The sequence below is a fragment of the Cygnus atratus genome, chromosome 9 (assembly GCF_013377495.2).
Source record: "Cygnus atratus isolate AKBS03 ecotype Queensland, Australia chromosome 9, CAtr_DNAZoo_HiC_assembly, whole genome shotgun sequence".
NCBI lineage: Eukaryota > Metazoa > Chordata > Aves > Anseriformes > Anatidae > Cygnus > Cygnus atratus.
Window position 1 is genome coordinate 26518251 of NC_066370.1, and position 21063 is coordinate 26539313.

A 21063-nucleotide genomic window follows, 5' to 3' on the forward strand; every position below is an offset into this window, starting at 1 on the left:
AAATTATGCTACGATTTGCTTATTATGCTTGCTATTATGAGCAAGCTTAGTTAAGCATCGTTTTGCTCACATAGTACTACCCGTGAGTTTCCTGAACGATGGGTTAAAAACAAAGCTAACGAGGTTGACAGAAGTTCTCTCGGTGGCGTGAGGAGACAACATGTCCGACGGATCCCTGAGCACGAAGGCGACGCTTTTCGCCCTGCGGCACGACAGGAAGGTGCAGCGGGCCTGGGCCGGGGCCTGGAGCAGCCGCTCCCGCGGGCCCTCCGCGGCGGCCGTGGGTCGGGGCCAGGCCGGCGGGCACCGGAGCCGCGGGCACCGGGGTTGCGGCCCAGCCGCGGCCCCGCCTAGCGCCGCCTTCCTGAGGGCCTCCGCGAACTTCGCGCGGGACGGGAGAGGCGGCGGCCGGCGCGGAGCGGGAGCGGTGGCGGCGGCGCTGACAGAGCCCGGGCCGCGCGGCTGTGTGGAACGCCCCTCGGGCCTGCTCCGCCACGCCGGGAAGCCGCCCGCGTCCACTCCGCGGACCCGAAGTTTCCGAGGCCGTTGCATAACCGCAGGCGGGGCGGGACAGGGCGAGGGCCGGGCCGCCGGGGGGCGGGCGGAGGGGGCCGGCGCGGCCCTCGCCCCGCCGCAGCCCGGCGTGGCCCGGCCCGGCCCGGCGCGGGGGAGGGCGGCGCGCCGCCCGGGGGCTGACCCGCACGCCCCTCCGTCGGCCGCCCGGGACTCCGCCGTCGCTGCCGTCCGGGACGCAGCGGCATTGTCCGCGCCGCCCGCGTCGCAGCCCGCCCGCGCCGGCAGAGCGTCGCAGCTGCTGGGGAGCAGCTCGGCCGGCTCCGAAGGGCACGTCCTCGGCGGCGGCCTGCGGCGGGGCCGGCCCCGGCGACCGCCTGTGCGCCGAGGCGTCCGCGCTCGCCGTCGGGGCGGACGGGCGGAAAATGAACCCCGCTCCCGCGGCCCCGCCGCCGGGGCAGCAGGTGATCCACGTCACGCAGGACCTGGACACGGAGCTCGAGGCGCTTTTCAACGCGGTCATGAACCCCAAGCCCAGCTCCTGGAGGAAGAAGATCCTGCCCGAGTCCTTCTTCAAGGAGCCCGACTCGGGCTCGCACTCGCGGCAGTCGAGCACGGACTCGGGCGGCCCGCCGCCAAGGCCCGCCGCCGCGCAGCACGTCCGCTCCCACTCCTCGCCCGCCTCTCTCGTGGGCTCGGCCGCCGCGCCGCAGCACGGGCACCTCCGCCAGCGCTCCTACGACGTGACGGACGAGCTGCCGCTGCCGCCCGGCTGGGAGATGGCTCTCACGCACACGGGACAGCGGTACTTTCTCAAGTGAGTGCCCGCGGCGCCGAGCCGTCGCCGCCGCCCCGGGGCAGAGCGGGCGGGCGGGCGGGGGGCGCCGAGGCCGGGCCGGGTCCCGGTGCGGAGGGCTCCGGGCGGGCGGGGCGCGGCGGGCGGGGGCGCGGGAGGGCCCCGCGCTGCGGGGCACGGCGGCCGGCCGGCCCCGGCCGGAGCGTCCCGCTGGCGACATCGGGAGCTCGGTGGGAAGCAGCTCCGTAGGCCCGAAGACAGCTTGCGGCCGCGACGGGGGCGAGGCGGCGGTGCGGGCGGGCCTGTCGCCCTGCCCCGGCGCCGGTGCGGATGAGGAGGCGCTGCGCTGACCCGGCGGCAGCCGAGCGGCCGGGGCCGGGGCCGCGGAGCTCCCTCGGGCCGGGCGCGACAGCCGGCATGTGGGCAGCGCCTGGCGGCCCCGCGAGGGCAGGGCGCTCGTTTTTCACAAAAAAAACGGGAGAGTCCGCAGCGGGCAGGGCCGTGGGCCGCCTCTGTGCCCGGCGGCTGTGGAAGCCGCGAAGAGCCCAGCCCTCGGGTTGCTCCGTGCAGGGGCTGGGTCTTCGCCTCTCGCACCCCGAGTTACCAGCAGAGCACGAACACGTGTTCCTTCTCGTTCTGCCGTTCTGTACGCTGGTGTGTGTGGTTTGTGGTACCGGGAGGACGCTCCCCAGGGTCCGGGTTTATGAGTCTTTCGTTAATCTGGTGTATCGTGTAAATGAGACGTTGCTGCTCCGTACTTTGGGCGCGCTTTTCTCAATAGAGCACGACAGAGAAGAGGAGGCTTGCTGATAGGAGCACTGCGACAGATTGCTCGCAAACTAATATGTTACATAAATTCTTGCTAGGGCTCGACCAGCAAGTGTTTTCAAACTCTGACTGAAGATCAGATAACATAATCTTCATCTGCCGTTCAGCCTTTGCCTAATATCAAAATGCGCTCACGTGGTTTCACCTTCACCCGCTACACATTTCTGGCACAGAGATGGCATTTTCCGAACTGCTGAATTCTTGTTGCTTAGGCCAAAAAATGCAAGTCCCTTGTTAAAATAGCTATGGATAAAAACCCAAAGCATCTTTCCTCTTTTTCCCAAATCCTGTTAACAGTAATACTCTGATTAACAATATCCTTTTTAATATAAAATAATGTTTAATTGTGTGTGTCATTTGTTATCTAAGTTAGTCTATATAGTTTCCCCAGTTTTATTGATCCAACAGAACTTTTCTCATTTCTTTAAAAATTAATTGGAATAATGTATTTCTTTATAACTCGGTGCATTTTGTGGTAATGCTTAGCTATGAAATGGTCGTGTTTGAGTTGCAGTGTTTTGCAAGCTATGTAATGTTTTTCAGCTGAAAATAGCATTTTCTGCAGAAATTTAAGATTGTTAGTGGAAAGCATCATTTAAAACTGTGCAGTATTATGTAGGGTTCACATCAGACAATGAGTTTGAAAATCCTATCTGGTCAAACCAAGCATGCCTATATTGAGGTGGTATCTGTTGAAAAAAAAAAAAGCCATTTATTTCCAGCATACTGATAAAGATTTGTTCAATAGTCATTAGCAAAAGAAAATTGAGAATGAAATGAAGAGCACATAGCCAGACTAGGTCCTGTTAAAGCCTTTAAGGTCTGCTGAAGTTTAGCAAGCAGTTTCTCTTATTTGAACGTGTAACATGTTTCCAAGAGCTACTAGAAGAAGGCAGCAGCGGTCCTCTCAGTCAGTGGTGAGCCTTGGTTAGCGCTGTTGACCGGGAACCAGCTGGGACTTGTCGTGATCACACTCATGCGTGTCCGTTCCTGCAGAAGTTTTCTGGCCGTGGCTGGAAGAAACATAAGTAGCCTGGGGACCACTCCACCCTGTAATTAAATACCAAGCCACAGAAGTGGGGGATGGAAAACAGACTAACAAACACACACTCGCTTACAGCAATGTTATCTAAAGCATTCTTCTCCGTGTGCATGCATGGAAAAAAAATTTAAGTATGATTTATTTCTGATAAAAAGGATTTCTGGAAAGACAGGCAAACTGCCTTGTGTAGCTCTTAGGTTGGTAAGTGGGAATATCAGTTGCGTATCGATCCACATGCTGAGCTGTGTACACAAATTCAGTGAAAAGAATTTTTCAAGTATTACTTTCTACCAATTTGTTTTTAGGTGCTGCAACCTCATATTTCAAATGCAAAGACTTAAGTTTTAATATTTTCTCAGTGTGTGTACAGTGCTTCTTGATCAGGGTGTGATTTCATTCCAGAAGGTAAACAGAATATAGAGAGTATGGTGTTTGCACTGAGCAGATTTGTGAAACTTGTTGCGGCTGTTATCTTTAATACAGTGTTGTTTTTTTTCAAATGTTACAGTGAACATTTGCCATACGAGGACATATTTGCCAATAAAATCCTGTTCAAGGGGGAAGAAGGCTAATCACTTTCAGTGTTTGATTTGCTTGACGTGTTCAAAGTTTTTCCTGCTGGTTTCTGTTGGTGGGAAAGCTTGATTTGATGCATGGTCAGTTTTATATTACTGAACAGGTTCAGCAGAACATTGAGACAAAAAATAATATAAATGCTATGGAAATACTTTTTTTTTCCCCTGAAAATGTCAAAACAAATAAAACAGTTGAAGTGTCCAGCTGGTTTCCAAATGCAACCCTTCCATGAGAGCAGTTCATGTTAGTTCTGCAGGGTCGCGATCGTTTTCACATTGATTTGCGCTCGGTGCTGTGGGGCAGAGGGACTTCTCCACCATGGGAGCCTGGTCATACAGTACAGGCAGGAGACGGGAAGGACAGTGCACGAGACCATTACCCTGTTGAGTTGAAAAGTGATGAAAAATTTGACACCTTAATCTATTCATATGACACTTACGGTATTGGTCCACATTTATGACCAACCACTAATGGGCATGAGGCAGACCCTGGAAGGTGGGGCTCACATCAGTATAGCTTCCTCTGGTCCTGGTAGAAAAACAGTGCCAACCAAGAAGCCACACATCCTTGCTGTTCTTGGTGTGTGTTGGAGAGAGGTGTTTGCAAAAGAACAGAGCTTTCAGAGCATTTCATGCATGCTTTGGGCAGTGTTTTTCCCCTGTATCTAGTGGTTGCTCAGGTGGGGTCTTGGTGGTCTCCTTACACCTACTGCCCAAACTGCTCTCCTCGCTAGTATTCCTTTGTTAAAAATAAGTTATACTGCACAAGACAGTTTTGAGATGCATCGCTACTAATGACGTCTGTATGGTATTGATGCATATATTTACTTACTTTTAAAAGTTCTTAACAGACAGGAAAGCTGTGATAAAATACGAATTTGTTTAATGGAAATTCAACTATAGCTCACCTTTCTGCCTCGTTTTAAAGATTCCTAGGGAGTACTAAGTTTTGGGATGTACACATCAAAACCAAATATACAAGCTGTGATTGACAACATTAAAGTGCTATCTGATTGCTCCTTTAACTGGAGTCCGTGGTTCAAATGCTGTTTTAATAATGTTGTTATAAATCCAGAGAACTTCCTTAACTTTTGTGCAGCTGAGAATTGGCTCCCTGCTTAAACAGGGCCAGCATGATGTATGGAGCAATTTTGGCGTCTCAGTTCTGATATTGGGCCAGACCTCGCTCTTGGCAAAGCTTGAGGCTTTGTCTAGAGGAGTTCTAGTGCTGTCAGGTAGGAGGGAAGATGAACACCAGAACTCTTCAGACATAGGCAATTAGGTCATTTAATTCCTGCGAATGAACATTTGAAATAAAATCATAGAATCATAGAATATCCCGAGTTGGAAGGGACCCATAAGGATCATCAAGTCCAACTCCTGGCACCGCACAGGTCTGCCCAAAAGTTTAGACCATGTGACTAAGTGCACAGTCCAATCTCTTCTTAAATTCAGACAGGCTTGGTGCAGTGACTACTTCACTGGGGAGCCTGTTCCAGTGTGCGACCACCCTCTCGGTGAAGAACCTCTTCCTGATGTCCAGCCTAAAGTTCCCCTGCCTCAGCTTCACACCGTTCCCACAGGTCCTGTCACTAGTGATAACAGAGAATACATGAAATACAAAAAATACATGAAATACAAAAATATTAAAAATATTTTCAGAATTAAAATTTAATTAGAATATTTGATTTAATAATCTCTGGTACTATATGCAAGCAAGAAAACCAATAGAATTTGAAAGCTGTCCTTCAAAACAGAAATTTGCTAGTTAGTTCATCATCCTTCATAGGATCTGTGCCCGACGGAAGACAGAAGGATTTCAGAAATTCACCTTATACATTGTTAAGGAATAACTGTGTTATTTCACTGCTAAATATTGTCTAAATTTCTTATAAGGTAGGCATATAACTAAATTTGAATATGCTCCAAAAATTGGGCATCTGTTTTTTAAAAAAACACAGTAGAAAAGCAGAATCGGTAATCACAAGAATATTTAATAAGTTTTCTTAAAGGACTGCTGATACTGAAAGTCATTAGTGGGACAGACTAGTAAAAGCCACAGACACCAGACCATATCCAAGCTGTTACTTTTCAGGCTGTTCTGCTTCATTAGAATTGCATACCTATGATTCCAGTCAGAACTTGCATTTCAGCCATCACAGCTTTAAGTTTCTCAATTTAATATGTTTGTACAGAGTGCAATCATATGTCATGTACATCTTGACTTTTTATATAAGATTTAATTACTGTATTTGGCGTGTATATGAATATATACATATAAATGTATTTAAACAGAGTATATACACTTTCTAAGAAAAGTTCTGTATGACTAGCTCCTAAGTACATCATGGAACATTACTGACATGACATTTTTTCTTTTTTTTTTCTTTTTTTTTTCTTGAGTTTCTTTTTTTGACTTGGAAGTTTTAATCGATTCATTTCCATATTTGGTACTATATTAGACCTGCAATAGATTCCACATAAAAAAAGTTTGTAATAATTTAATATATTTGTGTTTTTATCAAAGGAGTATATGGAAGCAAAAATACTGGGAAATAAAGGTCAGTCAAAATGGTGTAACAAATGCATGGACAATAAATTAAATCAACTTGGTTTTGTTACTTTATGCACAAAGTACAAACTTGGATAAGTTTTGCTGTTGGAAGTGAGACAGGTGTAGTTTTTTCTTCTTAGATGCTTCTCTTAAAGTAAAATGGCTGAACTGTTTCATTAGTTAAAATTTGCATTTTGCATAATCTTTAAAGTCCAGTTTCCCTTAAGTGAGTACACTTGCTAGCCTATTTTTTGGAAGTGGGGCATAGCCATTCACTTTTTTTCTGGTGATCAAGCCAAAAGTCACATTTGGTGTATGAAAAAGTTTTGACTATATTCAGAGTTGCATATCTCTACCTTAGGAAGGAGATAAAATCACGTCTGTTGTAAAATTGATGCAACTCAAAATTCAGACTGTACCATCATTCTCAGCACAACGGCGCTTATGAAGTGATGAGTGCTTCCTGTTTTCACTGACCTTCTACTGAATGCGGTGAACTGAAGGTCCTGCCATTTAACAGCAAGTTTCAGGCTCTTATCTGTCGTACTAGGTGTGATCCTGTGGTGAAACTTTTAATTAAAAAGCTGGTTGCAGGACATCATATCTGAGCCATGCATGTTAGAATATCTGATCTTTGTATTTTTCTTTAGTTAACATTTTAATAATTATTGGACTATGGTCATTATTTAACCAAATGGTATTTTTAAATTCAGAAGTCAAGAACAAGTTTAAGCATTCATTTGCTGGCAGGAGGCAACAAATAGTATTTTCGGATTACTTTTAAAACTTCATGCGTTCAAACTAAGTGGGGAAACACCAGTGGCTTAGTAGATTAAGAGTTTTGTAATTTAATGTGCATATTAAAAAACAAAACATAATAATGGACCACATTTTGGCTTACGAATTCAAATTTTTCATTTTGGATCAAACACTTTTTTGGCTGTGACTGCATTTGTAGTCATTATATGCAAAGGTACATGAATGTGTCAAGCATGCAGCTTTAGTTATTAACAACAATGGCCTTGTAGCAGAAACCCAGTGAAATGTGAAAAACTATTTCTAGGATCTTTGGATGGTCCTTCTCAGAGCTGGGTCACATCCTACTGACTGATAGGTGTCTATTTTAGATCTTGACTGAAGATAGTCAAAAGAGCAGTTATAAGTTATCGCATTGCAGATTGATTCTTGCAGATCTGCTTCAGCTGAAGCAATGGATCATGTTTACTGACACTCATTGTAATGGTCTGTTTGAAAGTGTCTGTTTTGAATACTAACAGGAAAATCTGCCAGGCTTATGCTTTCAATTTACAGTGAGGTTAAAAAAAAGTTATTCATATGTTGACTTAACTTTGTGGAAATTAAAGTATCTCTCTCCATTGATAGTTATAAAAGGTTGGAATAGATTGTTTAAAATCAAACTGAATCACTGGAGGAAATTTTGATGTGGATAAATAAATAACTTCTTTTGATATAAATGTATAAAATACTGCTTAAATGAAAAAAATAACCTAATTTCTCTGTTGACATTATAGCCCCTCTTAAAAAAATAAATAAAATTTAAAAAAAAACACTAAGGATCTATAAGTCACCTTTTCCCTCTGAATTTGGGGATGGTAGGAATACCATCCAAATAGTAGGAATGGCTGCAGTTCAGTTTTCAATGACAGTTGATAATTATTCATTTTCTAATCCCAGATAGTGTCTTTTTGTGATCAATAGGCTGTTTTCTCAAGATCTAAAATCACATCAGCTGCAGTGCTTAATAAAAATTGCTGGTTAATATGGTGCTTAAAATGTTGTGCTTAATAAAGTCTGAGGGTGGAAGCGGATCTAGAATAAAATTGATTTGAGGATGTGTTCCTTTTGCAGGGTTCCTGGGTTTTCTGCATTAGGATATGATCTACATTTTCACTTAGTCAGCTGTAAAGTGTCAGCAAAGAAAGCTTAATGCAAGACTGTGTTGACTTTAGAAGTGTTGCCAAGAAGGGTTCCTTTGAAGAAATATATAAGAAACTTGTTGTGAAGGGTTGTCCAGACACAAAAGTTGTATTAAATTCAAGTATACATACTCCTAAGTAATTCAGGAAATCAATGAAAACCCTTCTATAGACACTGTTGTGTTGATGTAAAATTGATTGTATTGGACTGATGTACACTTTTAAGCTAATCAGTGAACAATTATTGTGCATGCAGAGAAGTGCAATGGTTTAGTGAAATTTATCTTAAATCCACCCATTAGTCTTAGTTTTAAACCCAAAGCCCAGCATCATTTGTTCATTAACAGATGCTAACAATCACACATCCATTTCATAATACAAGATTAAAATACAATTGCTTTATGCATAAATCATCAGAAAAGAATGTCAATTGGTGCACTTTAGAAATATGTGATAGAATTGTGGTGTCTGGAATGAATCTTGGTGTAGAATCAGGTGTTAATGCTATCATGAGAACATTTTTCCCCTGTAGATGTTTTCTGGAAACATCTACAGGGGAATTGGCTTTATGAATGGTTTGGACTGCTCCATGTAGGAACAGCCAGTTGTTTTGTTTTCATGAAGTTTGTGAGCTGCTGTAGGCGGCATCTAGAAGACAACCTGCCCTGCCCTAACCATCTCCACTCCACAGTCTGCAAATAGAGGTCAGCATGCAGAGCCAGCTGCTTCTCGGCCTGCCTGCTGTACGCAGCCTGTCCTTGCCAGCCCACACTGCTCGCTCCCTCACATCCTGGTGGAGTCGGCAGTATGGCCTGGGCTTGTCTCCTGCTTGGGTGCTCTGGACGAAGGTAGAAACCTGTTTATTTCACTTGCTCTGCTTGGTTTTAGCCACATGTCCTTCGCTTTGATTATGGAGGTGGGAGGAGGACAAGAGCTCCTTTGTAACAGAGAATATTTTGTGCTCTGGGACCTAGCGTGACTAGCAGATGCAAATTGTGTGGAAGCAATTAGATCCAAAGGAAACGTCATGTGGGCTGAATTTCAGCATACAGTCTTGTGGCATTTCCCCCCTCGCTTCAGAGAGAGGGGGAGTGATAGGGGGTCGGGTTTTTGTTTGTTCTGGGGGGATTTTGTTGCATTTGGTTAAGTCAAAGCCTAGACCCAGAGTTAATGCCTGCGACTGCTGTGTGAACTCAGGTTACGTGGGACTCAAGGGTGCTGCACGGCACCACAGTGTCCCCTCTTCCCTACCTTTGGCCATTTCCAAGGTGGGTGTGACTGAAGCTGCTGGGAGGGGACAGAGCAATGCCTGCTTAGAGAGCTGAGCAGAACGTGCCACATTAAAACTGAAGTAATGCCTATAGTGCTGCCACAAAGCCCTGTGATGGAAAGGGGAGGTGAAGAGGAAGGAGCTGGCTGTCCTGTGCTTTCCGGCGGCCAATGGCTTGTGCTTCGGCAGCTGCTGCCTCATGTAGGAGGAGCGGGGCTGCAGCCCGGGTGTAGCACGCCTGTGGTGGTGAGTTCTTTGTCTGCCCAGACCCAATGTTCTGTTTGCAGGCACCTCACTGCTTTCTTGGCCAGAATGCTCCTTTCTTTTCATCAGGTACCAATCTGTCCCTAGTCTTTTTTGGGCTCAATACGCTGTCTGCCCTTCAGGCTTATGCGTAGAAGGATGTCTGAGTTTTTGCCCTACACCACAAGTAATCCTTTTTTTCCCCATCTGTGTTCAACTTTCCTGGTCTCTCAGTTGCTGGCATTTTTATTAAATGTTCTACATTCCTACTTTTCAGCAATTGGTTGGTGAGCAATGGTGTGTCACAGAATGAAGCAACAGTCTTCTGTCAAATGAATAGTTTGTGCAAACTACAGTCTACACCCCAAAGCTTCCATAGAACAGAATTTACAGACCTAAGAAGAAGGCAGCTTCACTGACTATGGTGTGTTAGATCTACAGACCATATTTTCAAAGGTCGCTTTGCCTGAAAAGCAATTTGGTTTTGGTTTGGTGGTTTTGGACCCTCCTTTTCTGAAAAGAGAGAAAGAAAGAGAAAAGGAAAAAAAGAAGGAAACAAAGAAAGAAAATCCAATTTGTGTAACTGTTTTGCCTAAGCAGACTTTTGCACATGTCAAGGTGCAAATGTGAATGTTTTCAGAATTTTCTCAAAATACAGTATTTTCAAGGGTTTCAGGAGTAAATGCAATTACCACTTAGAAAGGCTTTGGATTGTCTTCTCAGTTGGACAGTTTGGACAAAAGTAGCCTCTCTAATCTCAGCATTTGTTCTGTGTGATTTTACAGCCACTCCAGTAGGTACATTGTGTGGATGCATTTCTCTTCAGCCTCTGGCCAGAGCTGTGGTTCACCTAGGTTGGATATTTGGGGACTCACACAACAGCAGACTTTGCATCAGTAAATGACTGCAGCCTGCACTGTGTGGTCATCACTGTACAGCTTTGTGGGGAATGTAGTAAAAGGTCAACATTTCTGAGCGTACAAAAGCAGGATTTAGCGTGGGAGTTCTTCACAAAGGTTTTTTTTTTATTTCATGTTTGTTTTTGGCACTACATTTTCATAATCACTTTTGACATTTTACTCATTCTACTGTATGTATTCAAACAGGAATGTAAAGGTTTTTGTCTTGAGAGGTGAGGTGTTTTGTTTTTTTTTCAAATATATGTGACAATTGCACAGGCATACATCAAAAATGAGGATTTGGTGTGATGTGAAGTTACTGTGAAAACCATGGACCAGATTTTCATGCGCTGAATAAACGCGTGTAGGTGCAATCTGCAGCTCCTGCGAGTGAACGGGCAGCCATGCAGGCAGGAGTGGTATCAGGATGCCGAAGACTTTTACATCCCTTCATATTGCATCAGGTACAGCTGGCATTTCTGACAGCTAGTTCTTTAGTGAAGATTTCCCCAGTTATGGGATGATTTTTCACAGATGCTGCCATCACTGTATCTCAGCCCTGATGTCACCCAAGTGTTAGATTGTAATTTTAGACAAAACACCTTTTTTTTTTGGGGGGGGGGGGGGGGATGACAGGGTTCTGCTTCTTCGTTCATGTTTCATAATAGGCATTTTGATTTAACCTGCCACTGAAAGACTTCATAGTGGTGGAGAATCAATGACATTATGCCACCGCAAAAGAGTGGACAATGTAAAGCTGAATAAAAGAGATTTCTAGTGAGATTATTTACAACTCACTGGAATTGGAACATTAAAAAAAATATATTTAGGAGAAATTAAGGTTTTGTTGAAGATTCAACACTGAGGGTAGTCAGTGAAGGTCTGTATGTTGCAAAAGTATCTTCTGAAAGCTAGGAAAGATCATTTTCTGAGATCTCTGAGTTTCCCAGGGTTAAAAAAAAAAAAAAAGAAAGACCTTTTTGAAGGTCTTTTATGAAATATGAAAACAGAAAAATCTTCAATCAGTCAGCACATTAAAAGAGAGGAGGAAAAAACATGCACATTTCCAATTAAAAATAAATAAATCTTCTGTTTATGAAAATTTCTGGAGGTACTGATTTTACTTTTACTTTGATTATGTTCTGTTTACATTTTTTTCATTTATGGTTTGCTCTAGGTTCCCTCCTGCCCCCAAACAGATTAAGAACTTTAAAAGGTCTGTTTCAAAGTTGTTATGACAGCCTTGTAAAGGCCTCTGTAGACAGTTGTTGGTACAAGGATTGTGGATGTGATCAGCTGCAGTGGAGCCTCAGCTGAAGGTCACCCAGCCAAAATTCTGTACTTTTTTCCAGCCTTGGGAATGCTTGTTATTGTTCCTTTCCCCTTGCTTTTAATTTACATCTGGACAGGGAAAATAAAGTTCTCTGAGAAGTCTGAGACATCAAGCAACAGATCATTTTTTAAGTGTTACACTCAGCCACACATAACTGGACAAATGTTTTAGTTTAGAATTAATAGTTCAAATAGTTCACTTCAGGGCTTAGGGTTTTGGTTTTGATTTTTTTTTTTTTAAAGACAATTTCAGCAGGCTTTCTTGTATGAAAAGTGCTGTTGGACTTCTTTTATGACTGTTTATTTTATAAGTCAGTGGAAGAAAAACAAGTTGATGCAATGAAAAGGCAGGAGCTTAGCTGTTCTGATAGATATTTTAAGTGTCTTTATCATGCCTACAATCTAAAAAAAAAAAATGTGTTGCAAAACATCAAATTAGGTAACTTGCTGGTACAAAACCATCTTGTTTTGCAAAAGATGCTCTGTGAAATGAAATTGTCTGAGTGATTGTTGTAATGGTTTCCATTCTTGGAAATGAGAATTTTGATCCTACAGATCCGTAATTGAGGCTTAGATTACTCTTGTGAGTAGGAATTTAACTATGCATTGTCAAGATTGAGTCCAGAAGGAGAGGACCCAGACCCTGCTGCTTTACAAAGGCATGAAGTGAATGATGCAAAACGTGCTTGGTGGCCCAGGTGGGATGGAGCTAAGAGTGCAATGTGCAGGGACAGGCTGCCCTGCAGGGCCGTGGCTGGGGCTCACAGCAGCCCCACCGCGCTGCCCAACACAGCCCTGTGTCTCTCGTGCAGGGACCACCGGACAGGGAGTGTGTCACGCTGCAGGTGGCAGTGCAGTGTGTCAGGACCCTGCCGGTGTGCTGCTGTTTGTGCTTGGAGCACGTGAGTCAGTGAGAATATGCCTTCTAACAGAATGAGGTCCCCCTCAACTCTTCCCAAGGAGAAAACAATCCCATAACATTACATTTTGAATTGATGGACTTCTTCTTCTCGTGTCCTTACTCAAGAAGGACTAGATGACCGTAGCTCAAAACACACAAATCAGAGTTGTGTATGGAGAGCCCTAGTGGAGTGACTCCCCTGTGGGCTCCAGCTCTCAGCATTCCCTTCTGCGCTCTGAGCAGCTGGCTTCCTAGCTGGTTGCCAGTGACTGTGACTGGACTTTGATTCCCCCTCCAAAAGCAGAGAGAGTGTGACGTGGAAGTCAGGAATGCCCTTCGAGAATTTGTATTCCAGCCTGTCAGTTCCCTAACAGAATGCCAATGTGCTCTAGTGTGGGAGATGCACTCACAGTGCGCTTTATGCTTTGTTTTGCCTTTGGAGTCTGTGTGTAAATGACGTGATGATTTTAGAGACCGTGTGAAAATGTATGTCTCCACTAGCTGTAAAGGATCAACAAAGCATTTTTTATCGTATTTTTAATATTCCACATATTGGTTCAAGCTTTTATTTCAGTTCATTATCTGATATTGCCAATATTCCTCATCTAATCCAAATAAGGCTTCTCTAGTCACTAGACGGTTTTCATAGTTGTGGAGGGTAGTTTGTGGTCTGAGGTGTTAAATTCTCCATGACTTCTGTAGGTGATAATTCATATTGTAAGTGCTTAACACTTGCTAATATGAGACAGAGCAGAGGTTTATTTTCGTGAATTTATTTTTGGAATTTCCATTTTAAGTACCCAGAATAATGATTATTTTTTCCTACAAGCAGGTAGAGTAAGAGGATCTTTGTACTGATGTGTTTAGTAGCCAGCCCAGCATGGAGACGTCTTGGCTAGGACTTTAACCAGATGTGCTTGACTTTCAAAGTTAATTTAAATAACTCTGTTGACACTATGAATAATCTGTTTTTGTTCACCAATGGAATTTTTTGTTCACCTCCACTTGTCTCACCCAGCTGTATCATGCTGTTAGATAACTTCTGTTTAACAATGATTACAATGTAGGATATTTTCCTCCCTAGGTTCGATTTTATTGTGAGAAAAAAATCAATTCTTAGGATGCTGTAGTAGTTCTCACCTCAAAATTTTGTGGGTTATATTCGTCATATTTTCAGTGGATTTCTTTCAGAGGTGGAACACATATACATAGTAAGTATGCACATAACAAATGTATATTTTCTTCTTTGGAGTATTGCACTTCGTGAGAACAGCATTGCTCTTTTAGGATAGGCAGAGCACCTGATTTCATGGAACTAGTTATAATTAATTCATGTAGTTGTGTTAGACCATTGAAAAGGACTTCGAAAATGCTTGGTAATTTTCCTGAATTTAATAATTAAGTAAATAGTCTATTGAGAGGTACACTATTGAAATACTTATTCTAATTGATTCTACAGATTTTTCTTTTAAACAGAAACGATTATATTGGACGTCTTAAGAGCATAAGACAGAGTAAAGAAAGAATAAAAATAGAATGAAAAAGAATAAAAATATGTGTAGAAGTTTTACTCTCTAGGTTCAAGAGCAAATACCATTTTAGCGCTGAGAAGTACATAAATAAAGTCTGGACCCCTGTTAGCAGAATCTCGAGCCAGTGATACAGGCGTGTAGAGGGGTTTAAGGCTGGCCGCTGGCTTGGAGCATGGTTCACCTTGGAGGTGCACCTGCAGGTTATGGGGCCAACCATCACACTGGTTTTGGGTGAAGAAAACGTTAAATTCTCATCATAGGTTGCTGTATTACCTTAATGAAAGCTAATGAAAAGCAGAATGCTTCAGTAGCTAGTTAGTCTGAGTAACTTGAATTGCTTGCCCCAAGATTAATCATCCGAACTGTGAGCATATACACGTCCTTCCCATTCAAATTTTTAAGTGTGGTAAAATTACTGAACTGTAAGGGCTTCTTCACTGAGATCTCTCTGACTGGAAAGACAACTGCTTTTAAAGCAGAAATAATGAAAATGAAAAAGGTATGTAAATTTTCCATCTTTAAAATCAGCGCAGTATCACCAGGCATTATGACGTACAGCTGCACATTCTCCTGGTTTTCTTCTGCATGCATTAGACACTGAAGGCAGTGCTAAGACAAGAAGAGATTAAAACCGACTTGACTGTAATGAGATGGAAAGTGTCATCCAATTTCAAATAAGCTGTTGGAGCCTTTATAGCTTCCCAAAAAATTAAGTGTAGACCAGAAGTTTGAAAACTTCTTTTTTCATGTAAACAAATTACAGGAGTGTTTTGTCAACCTTGTTTGCTTATGACAATATATAAAAACCAACCAAGCAACCAAAAACAAAAACAAGCAAACCAAAACAAACAAACAAGCAAAAATAACGACAAAAAAGCCACCTTGTGTTCTTGGGAATGGGAAATCTCATTCATTGACAAAATTTTGCAAAAAAAATAAAATGTTATGGAACTATTTAATGTAAATTCTGATTTACTGTGGTCATTTTGTAGAACCATAGGATGTAGTTGGAATCTAGTCCAGTCCCCTTTTGTTAGAGGTAACTCCTTCGTATAACACATATAATCTTATATTTCGTAAAAACTGCTTAATTTTTTAAGCCTGCTCTTCCTGTTAAAACAATTGCAGAAACTTCAGATAGGAAGATAATATCCTGACTTTTTACAGTCTCCTTCCTTTTGTACATAATGAGAATATTACATTATGATATAGAAGCCTACAAATTTATGTTCTACTTGTATACCATAATTCAGTGTACGACAGCTTCTCAAATAACTTCGCAGTTCTTTTCAAGTCCATAAATTGTAAAGAAGAGGCTAACTCTTAGTACATGCTAATACTCACCCAAATCTATAGAGGAACTAGAGGAATGTTTTTTTAACCAGTCATCTGCAGTGACTTGATGATTCATATTATTAGGTATATTTTCTTTCTGTGGTAGAACACTCTCTGAAGACAGACGGACAATCTAACTTTGGTTCCTTAAATACTGTTTACGTATATCAACAGCTAGATTTACCGTTTCATGTGAATTGTTTCATAGAAACAGACTTGTTATGGCATTCCCACTGGCAACCATTTGGATGCAGTTTAATGCTGTGACAAGTCACTATTTAGTGTTGCAGCATGAAAATGTATGAACAGCTTATGGCACCAGAAGTGGTTTCATGAGCTATACACATCCAGAAAGCAGCTCTTGTGTGATCTGGGGCAGCGCTAAGGTAAAAGCAGTAATCCTATTCACGTCTGATTGTCTGCTTTTTTAAAAAACAAACAAACAAACAAAAGAAAGAAACTTGTATTTAAGAGACACACTAGATCATCATATGGAGCCACCTGTGTTGATTTTCTTGTCAAACAACTGCCAAAACTTGGGCACTGTAATTGCTTATGGTTTGGTGCCATATATTTAGAATCAAAAACTTCCCAAAACATCCATTAGATTTTGAGGTTTTGATATGCTATTTTTTAGCAGTTATCACAGATCTTTCTTGTAACAGAGAATAAAATTATTGGAGAAAGAAGCATAACCTTGCATATAAAACAAAGAAGATCTAATTAAGACAGAGGAGCACTGCCAGTTACCATTCTGTGCTACTTTTCCTGTAGGTATAGACATATGTTTGCATTTATCATAGTAGTTATGGGATACTGTCTGGTATGCTTTTCTAAACAGAAGTCTTTTGCTGAGGATATTGTCTCATGAACATTTCCTTTTTCTGTCAGAATGGCCTCTATTAAGAACTGTATTTCCAGTCGTCTTTTTTATCTTGAAGAAACAAATGTCTGATTCATTTTCCTAGAAAAAACAGGAAGCTGTAAAGAACACAGACTGAAAAAGAAATGCATGCTATTACTCACAATGTAGTTTGTAAAGCAAAAAGAAAAAAAGAACTGAATGCTATTTGTCAGGTACTGTTGGGATATTACAGTTTTACTGTTTTCCTCCTGCTGTCTGAACCTCACGTGAAAAACAATTTAAGATGAGCTTGTTTAAAACAAACAAAAAAGATCTGCACATATGAAAACCTCAAATTAAAGCAGCTTCAATACAGCAGGATGTGGTTTGAAAACATCCGGTCTTTGCTTCTTTGTGAGCTATGGTACCTATCAATGATGTTCACTACTACAGCTGCACTATGACAGGTACAGATTCTGGCTATAACTAAGTATTTTTCAAAGCAAGAATCACAGAATCACAGAATCACAGAATCGTCTAGGTTGGAAGAGACCTCCAAGATCATCTAGTCCAACCTCTGTCCTAACACTAACAAAACCTCCACTAAACCATATCACTAAGGACTACATCTAAACATCTTTTAAAGACCTCCAGGGATGGCGACTCAACCACTTCCCTGGGCAGCCCATTCCAATGCGTAACAACCCTTTCAGTAAAGAAGTTCTTCCTAATATCCAACCTAAACCTCCCCTGGCGCAACTTGAGCCCATTCCCCCTCGTCCTGTCACCAGGCATGTGGGAGAAAACACCAAATGTAGAAATTTGCGTTGAAGATTCTTTCTGGCCATGTGTGAGTTTGAGATTTTTTTGAAATGGAATTACATGATTAATGAGTAAGATGTTCCAACTAATTTCAGTAGACTGAAAAAAGCCTGCATATTAATAATCATGTTACTAATGAAATACTGCATAGCTCTTTTTGCTGTAGAAAAGGTCAATCCTAAAGGCAGATTCTTCTCAGATTTGCATTAAAGAAGCCTGCCAATCTGCTATCCTGGTTTCCTGCCTGGTGGAAATACCCACTGACATTTTGCACCTGTAAAAAGCAGAATGACCGCATGCTGAAAGGAAGGTGGAATATAAAAAATCACGTTCTACAGTAGCCACTGCAGTAGGATGATGATGATAAGTGTATACAATCAGTACGTGATGAGGTATTGATACTTTTGGGTATCACCGGTACCTGTCTTGTACTCACCTTGCCATGCATAGCCAGGTCCTCCACTCTAGTAGCTCTGTTATTGTTCTTTATCCCGGGGGCAGTAGTCTTCCCTGCTGCAGTGTGTGTTGGTGGAAGTTCTCCCCTTAACACGTGTTAATGAAACTTAAAGATCAGGCCTTCTAGTTTAATACCCGTGACAGAGAATGGAAGCTTAGAAATGTAACAGGAATGCGTCCTAAGAAAAGTCAAGTTAAAAGACTTCTGTTAATCTCACAGTTTTACCTTCTGACAGATATGAGGTGAACTCCCTAAAAACTATAGTGAAATTGATATATTGAAAGCATGAAATTCAGTCTTTACTTCTGCAGATAAATACTCAGTGGGAAGATCATCTTGACTGTAATTAAAGAGTGCTTGCAAAGTGCAAAACCATCAGAAATTAATCTGATCCAGTGAGCTGAAGTCTCTGAAAGCTACCTTTGTGGTAATGCTGCAAGAAACTTTAGATTTGTGTCCAAATAAAGAGTGATACCCCTTGGCTTACAGTCTTTGCAGATTCATTGCACAAAATAATTCAAATACATTTGGTAGTTTGTAACTGCCGACAACCTGCATGACCAGTGCCAGCTCAACTGCCTCAAGCATCTTAATCCCAAGATCCTAAATTGCTTTTAAGCTTTTGACTACAGAACACAAATTTTCTCCTAATAAATACATTTGGCTAGTTTTCTGTTTGTTTGTTTTTTCTTAGTGACTGTAATAGGAACAGCAGGAAAAAATGTCTTAACTGAAATTGTTCTTAGGGTCACAGGGAAAGAGCATATCACTGCAAAAGTTCTATCTGATACAGAAATGGCATTTGACCTGACTTCTTGTTTGCATGTTATGCATGTCAGTGTTGCAGCTTGCTTTTGTAGATAGTGTTTCAGATACTGTCAGAAGGGAAATATTTTCTTTGAGACAAAGCTATGACAGTCATTAAAATTTTAATCAATAAGTGAAGTTTTACATAAATTACAGCTTTTTAAGTTGTTGTTCACTGCTGAGAGATAAGCAGTTTACAAATGACTTATTCTATCTTAGTATTCCTTTGACACTGTAATTCCAGAAGAATCTTCACAAAGAAGGCAATAGAAATACTGTTCCAGTTAGCCAATATAAAGATAATTTTGTCTTTAATTATGTGTTTGGGATTAAAAACGAAGTACGCATAAATCCTCATTGTCAACTCACATTTATAGTTAACATTTTAAATAAGCATAAGAAGTTGATGACAAAACCATCTTTTAATATATTTTGTAACGTATTGTTAGTCCAATGTGAAAAATTCTCTAATATATTTTAGCATATTGGTTTCCAGTGGTTAAAACAGGACTGAGAGCTAGCTGATCAGTGTTCCATTCTAGTCCATCATTGCATGATGATTGAATGCAACACTCTGTTTCCATAGTCTTTTTGTTGGTAAACTGGGAAATTTTAATACTAATTGGGATCTGGAGCTAGCTGAATTTGGCTGAGTCCCAGAGGTATTTAACTGGAAAGTGAGTGAAAGATTATTTCAACTGGAAAGTGAATGGAAGATTATTTATTGTTGTAACTGGGTTGCAGGATTTTTATCAAACTGCCACTGAAATCGATGGATATGATCCATTTTCTTACTAATTGTGAGTCACCTTTAACAGATGCGTTTTGGGGGGTTCACATCTCTGTAAGATTGAAATAGCATTTTTTTTTGTTGAAATGACACATTTATTTGGTGTAATGACTAGACTGCGTCTTAGTCCTTAATCTGTTAGCATTATTAAGCATCCTAGTATCCCACTTTTACTTTCTTTTACTTTTGCATAATGCTCATCTGTTTAAAATAATCTTAATGTAAAGCAAGATGGCAATCACATTAAACATGAGCTAGGTATACATCCTTGTTCTTCAGTTCACACAATTTGGACTGGCCTTTCTTTTCTGTGTGGTCAAACCTCGCCAATCAGGTCTAATTAGGCCATAAAAATTACTACAAATTTAAATCCATAGTTGATAAATGACATGCCTTCTAACATGATTATATGCATGTGGAGTCCAGGTTCTTTTTGATGTTGAATAATACCATTTTGTTAAGACAACTATGTACTGTAGGAACATCTGCAAAAATCACTTGTTCTAGGAATAACTATCACTAGTTCTCTGAGCACAGAGTTGTAACTGAATGGTTGGACTGAACTCAGAACTGTTTGTTTTTGCCAAAGATGCCATTCTTTTGCTGGGGTTTTGTTGTTGGATGCCCCCTACAGAATTAGTTCTTGAGGCAGATGTATCTCAGTGAACCATAGAGTAGTTGTCATCCTTGTAGGCAGTGCTTCATGCTCCGTAGATTTAGCAAGCTGTCTGCTATGAAATACACCAGTAAATGAGTTAACTTGTACAGTCATGGCCATACTGAACTCATCAGTTTAATTTTCTTTGCTGCAAGGTGTACTGAATAACTTACTGGTCTTCAGCTGACTACACTGTGAAGAGTCTTGCTGGCATTTTAAGCGTTTTTTACAAACTAGATGTCTAGCAACTTGTTTCTTTAGAAATAGAAGCCAGACATACATTCTACATGAAAAAAGAACAGGGGGACTTGAAATGTGTGTTTAGCTTGCAAGCAATTTTAGTGCCTGAACAGTTATGACATCTCAACCCATCTTTTTTCCCCTCCTTTTTCTTATAGAATCATAGAATACCCTGAGTTGGAAGGGACCCATGACGATTATCGAGTCCAACTCCTGTCTCCACACAGGACTACCTAAAAACTAAACCATATGTTTGAGAGCATTATCCAAATGCTTCTTGAACACTAGCAAGAAGAACCTCAGTCATTCATGTTTATAGTAACCAGACCCATTAATCGCATTTTTTTTCCATGAAACTTCCTGATGCTTCATTAGGTCCAGTTCTTATTTCCCTATGCAACATTTATTTTGACCCCTTGTAAAATCCTTTAGCTCTATAGCTAAAGCTGTCTTTAGTTAAGCTCTTGCATGTTGTTTCCCTGGCTTGTTGACTCATTCACTGCACAAGATGAAGAGTTCACAGTTAACATATAGCAAGATACTTAATTTCATTTCTCTTTGTGTGTTTACATACCTTACTGACTGCAAACTACAATTTGGTTTCTGTGGTGCCCTTTCATGAGTTGTGCCAGTCCTAAGGATAGCCTTGTAAACTTCCTCAATTGTTGCAGTTCTTTTTATGAGAGAT

General features: G+C 41.7%; 1 protein-coding gene across 1 annotated transcript in view; it reads left to right on the forward strand.

Annotated features, from left to right (window-relative positions):
• Nucleotides 1–669: 669 nt before the first annotated feature.
• The window catches only part of WWTR1 (WW domain containing transcription regulator 1), a 70278-nt gene continuing 49884 nt past the window's right edge, over nt 670–21063 (forward strand). Inside the window, exon 1 of the mRNA XM_035566427.1 lies at nt 670–1330. Coding sequence (XP_035422320.1) covers nt 939–1330 — 392 coding nt within the window. The 5' untranslated portion in view covers nt 670–938. The remainder of the gene's footprint in view (nt 1331–21063) is intronic.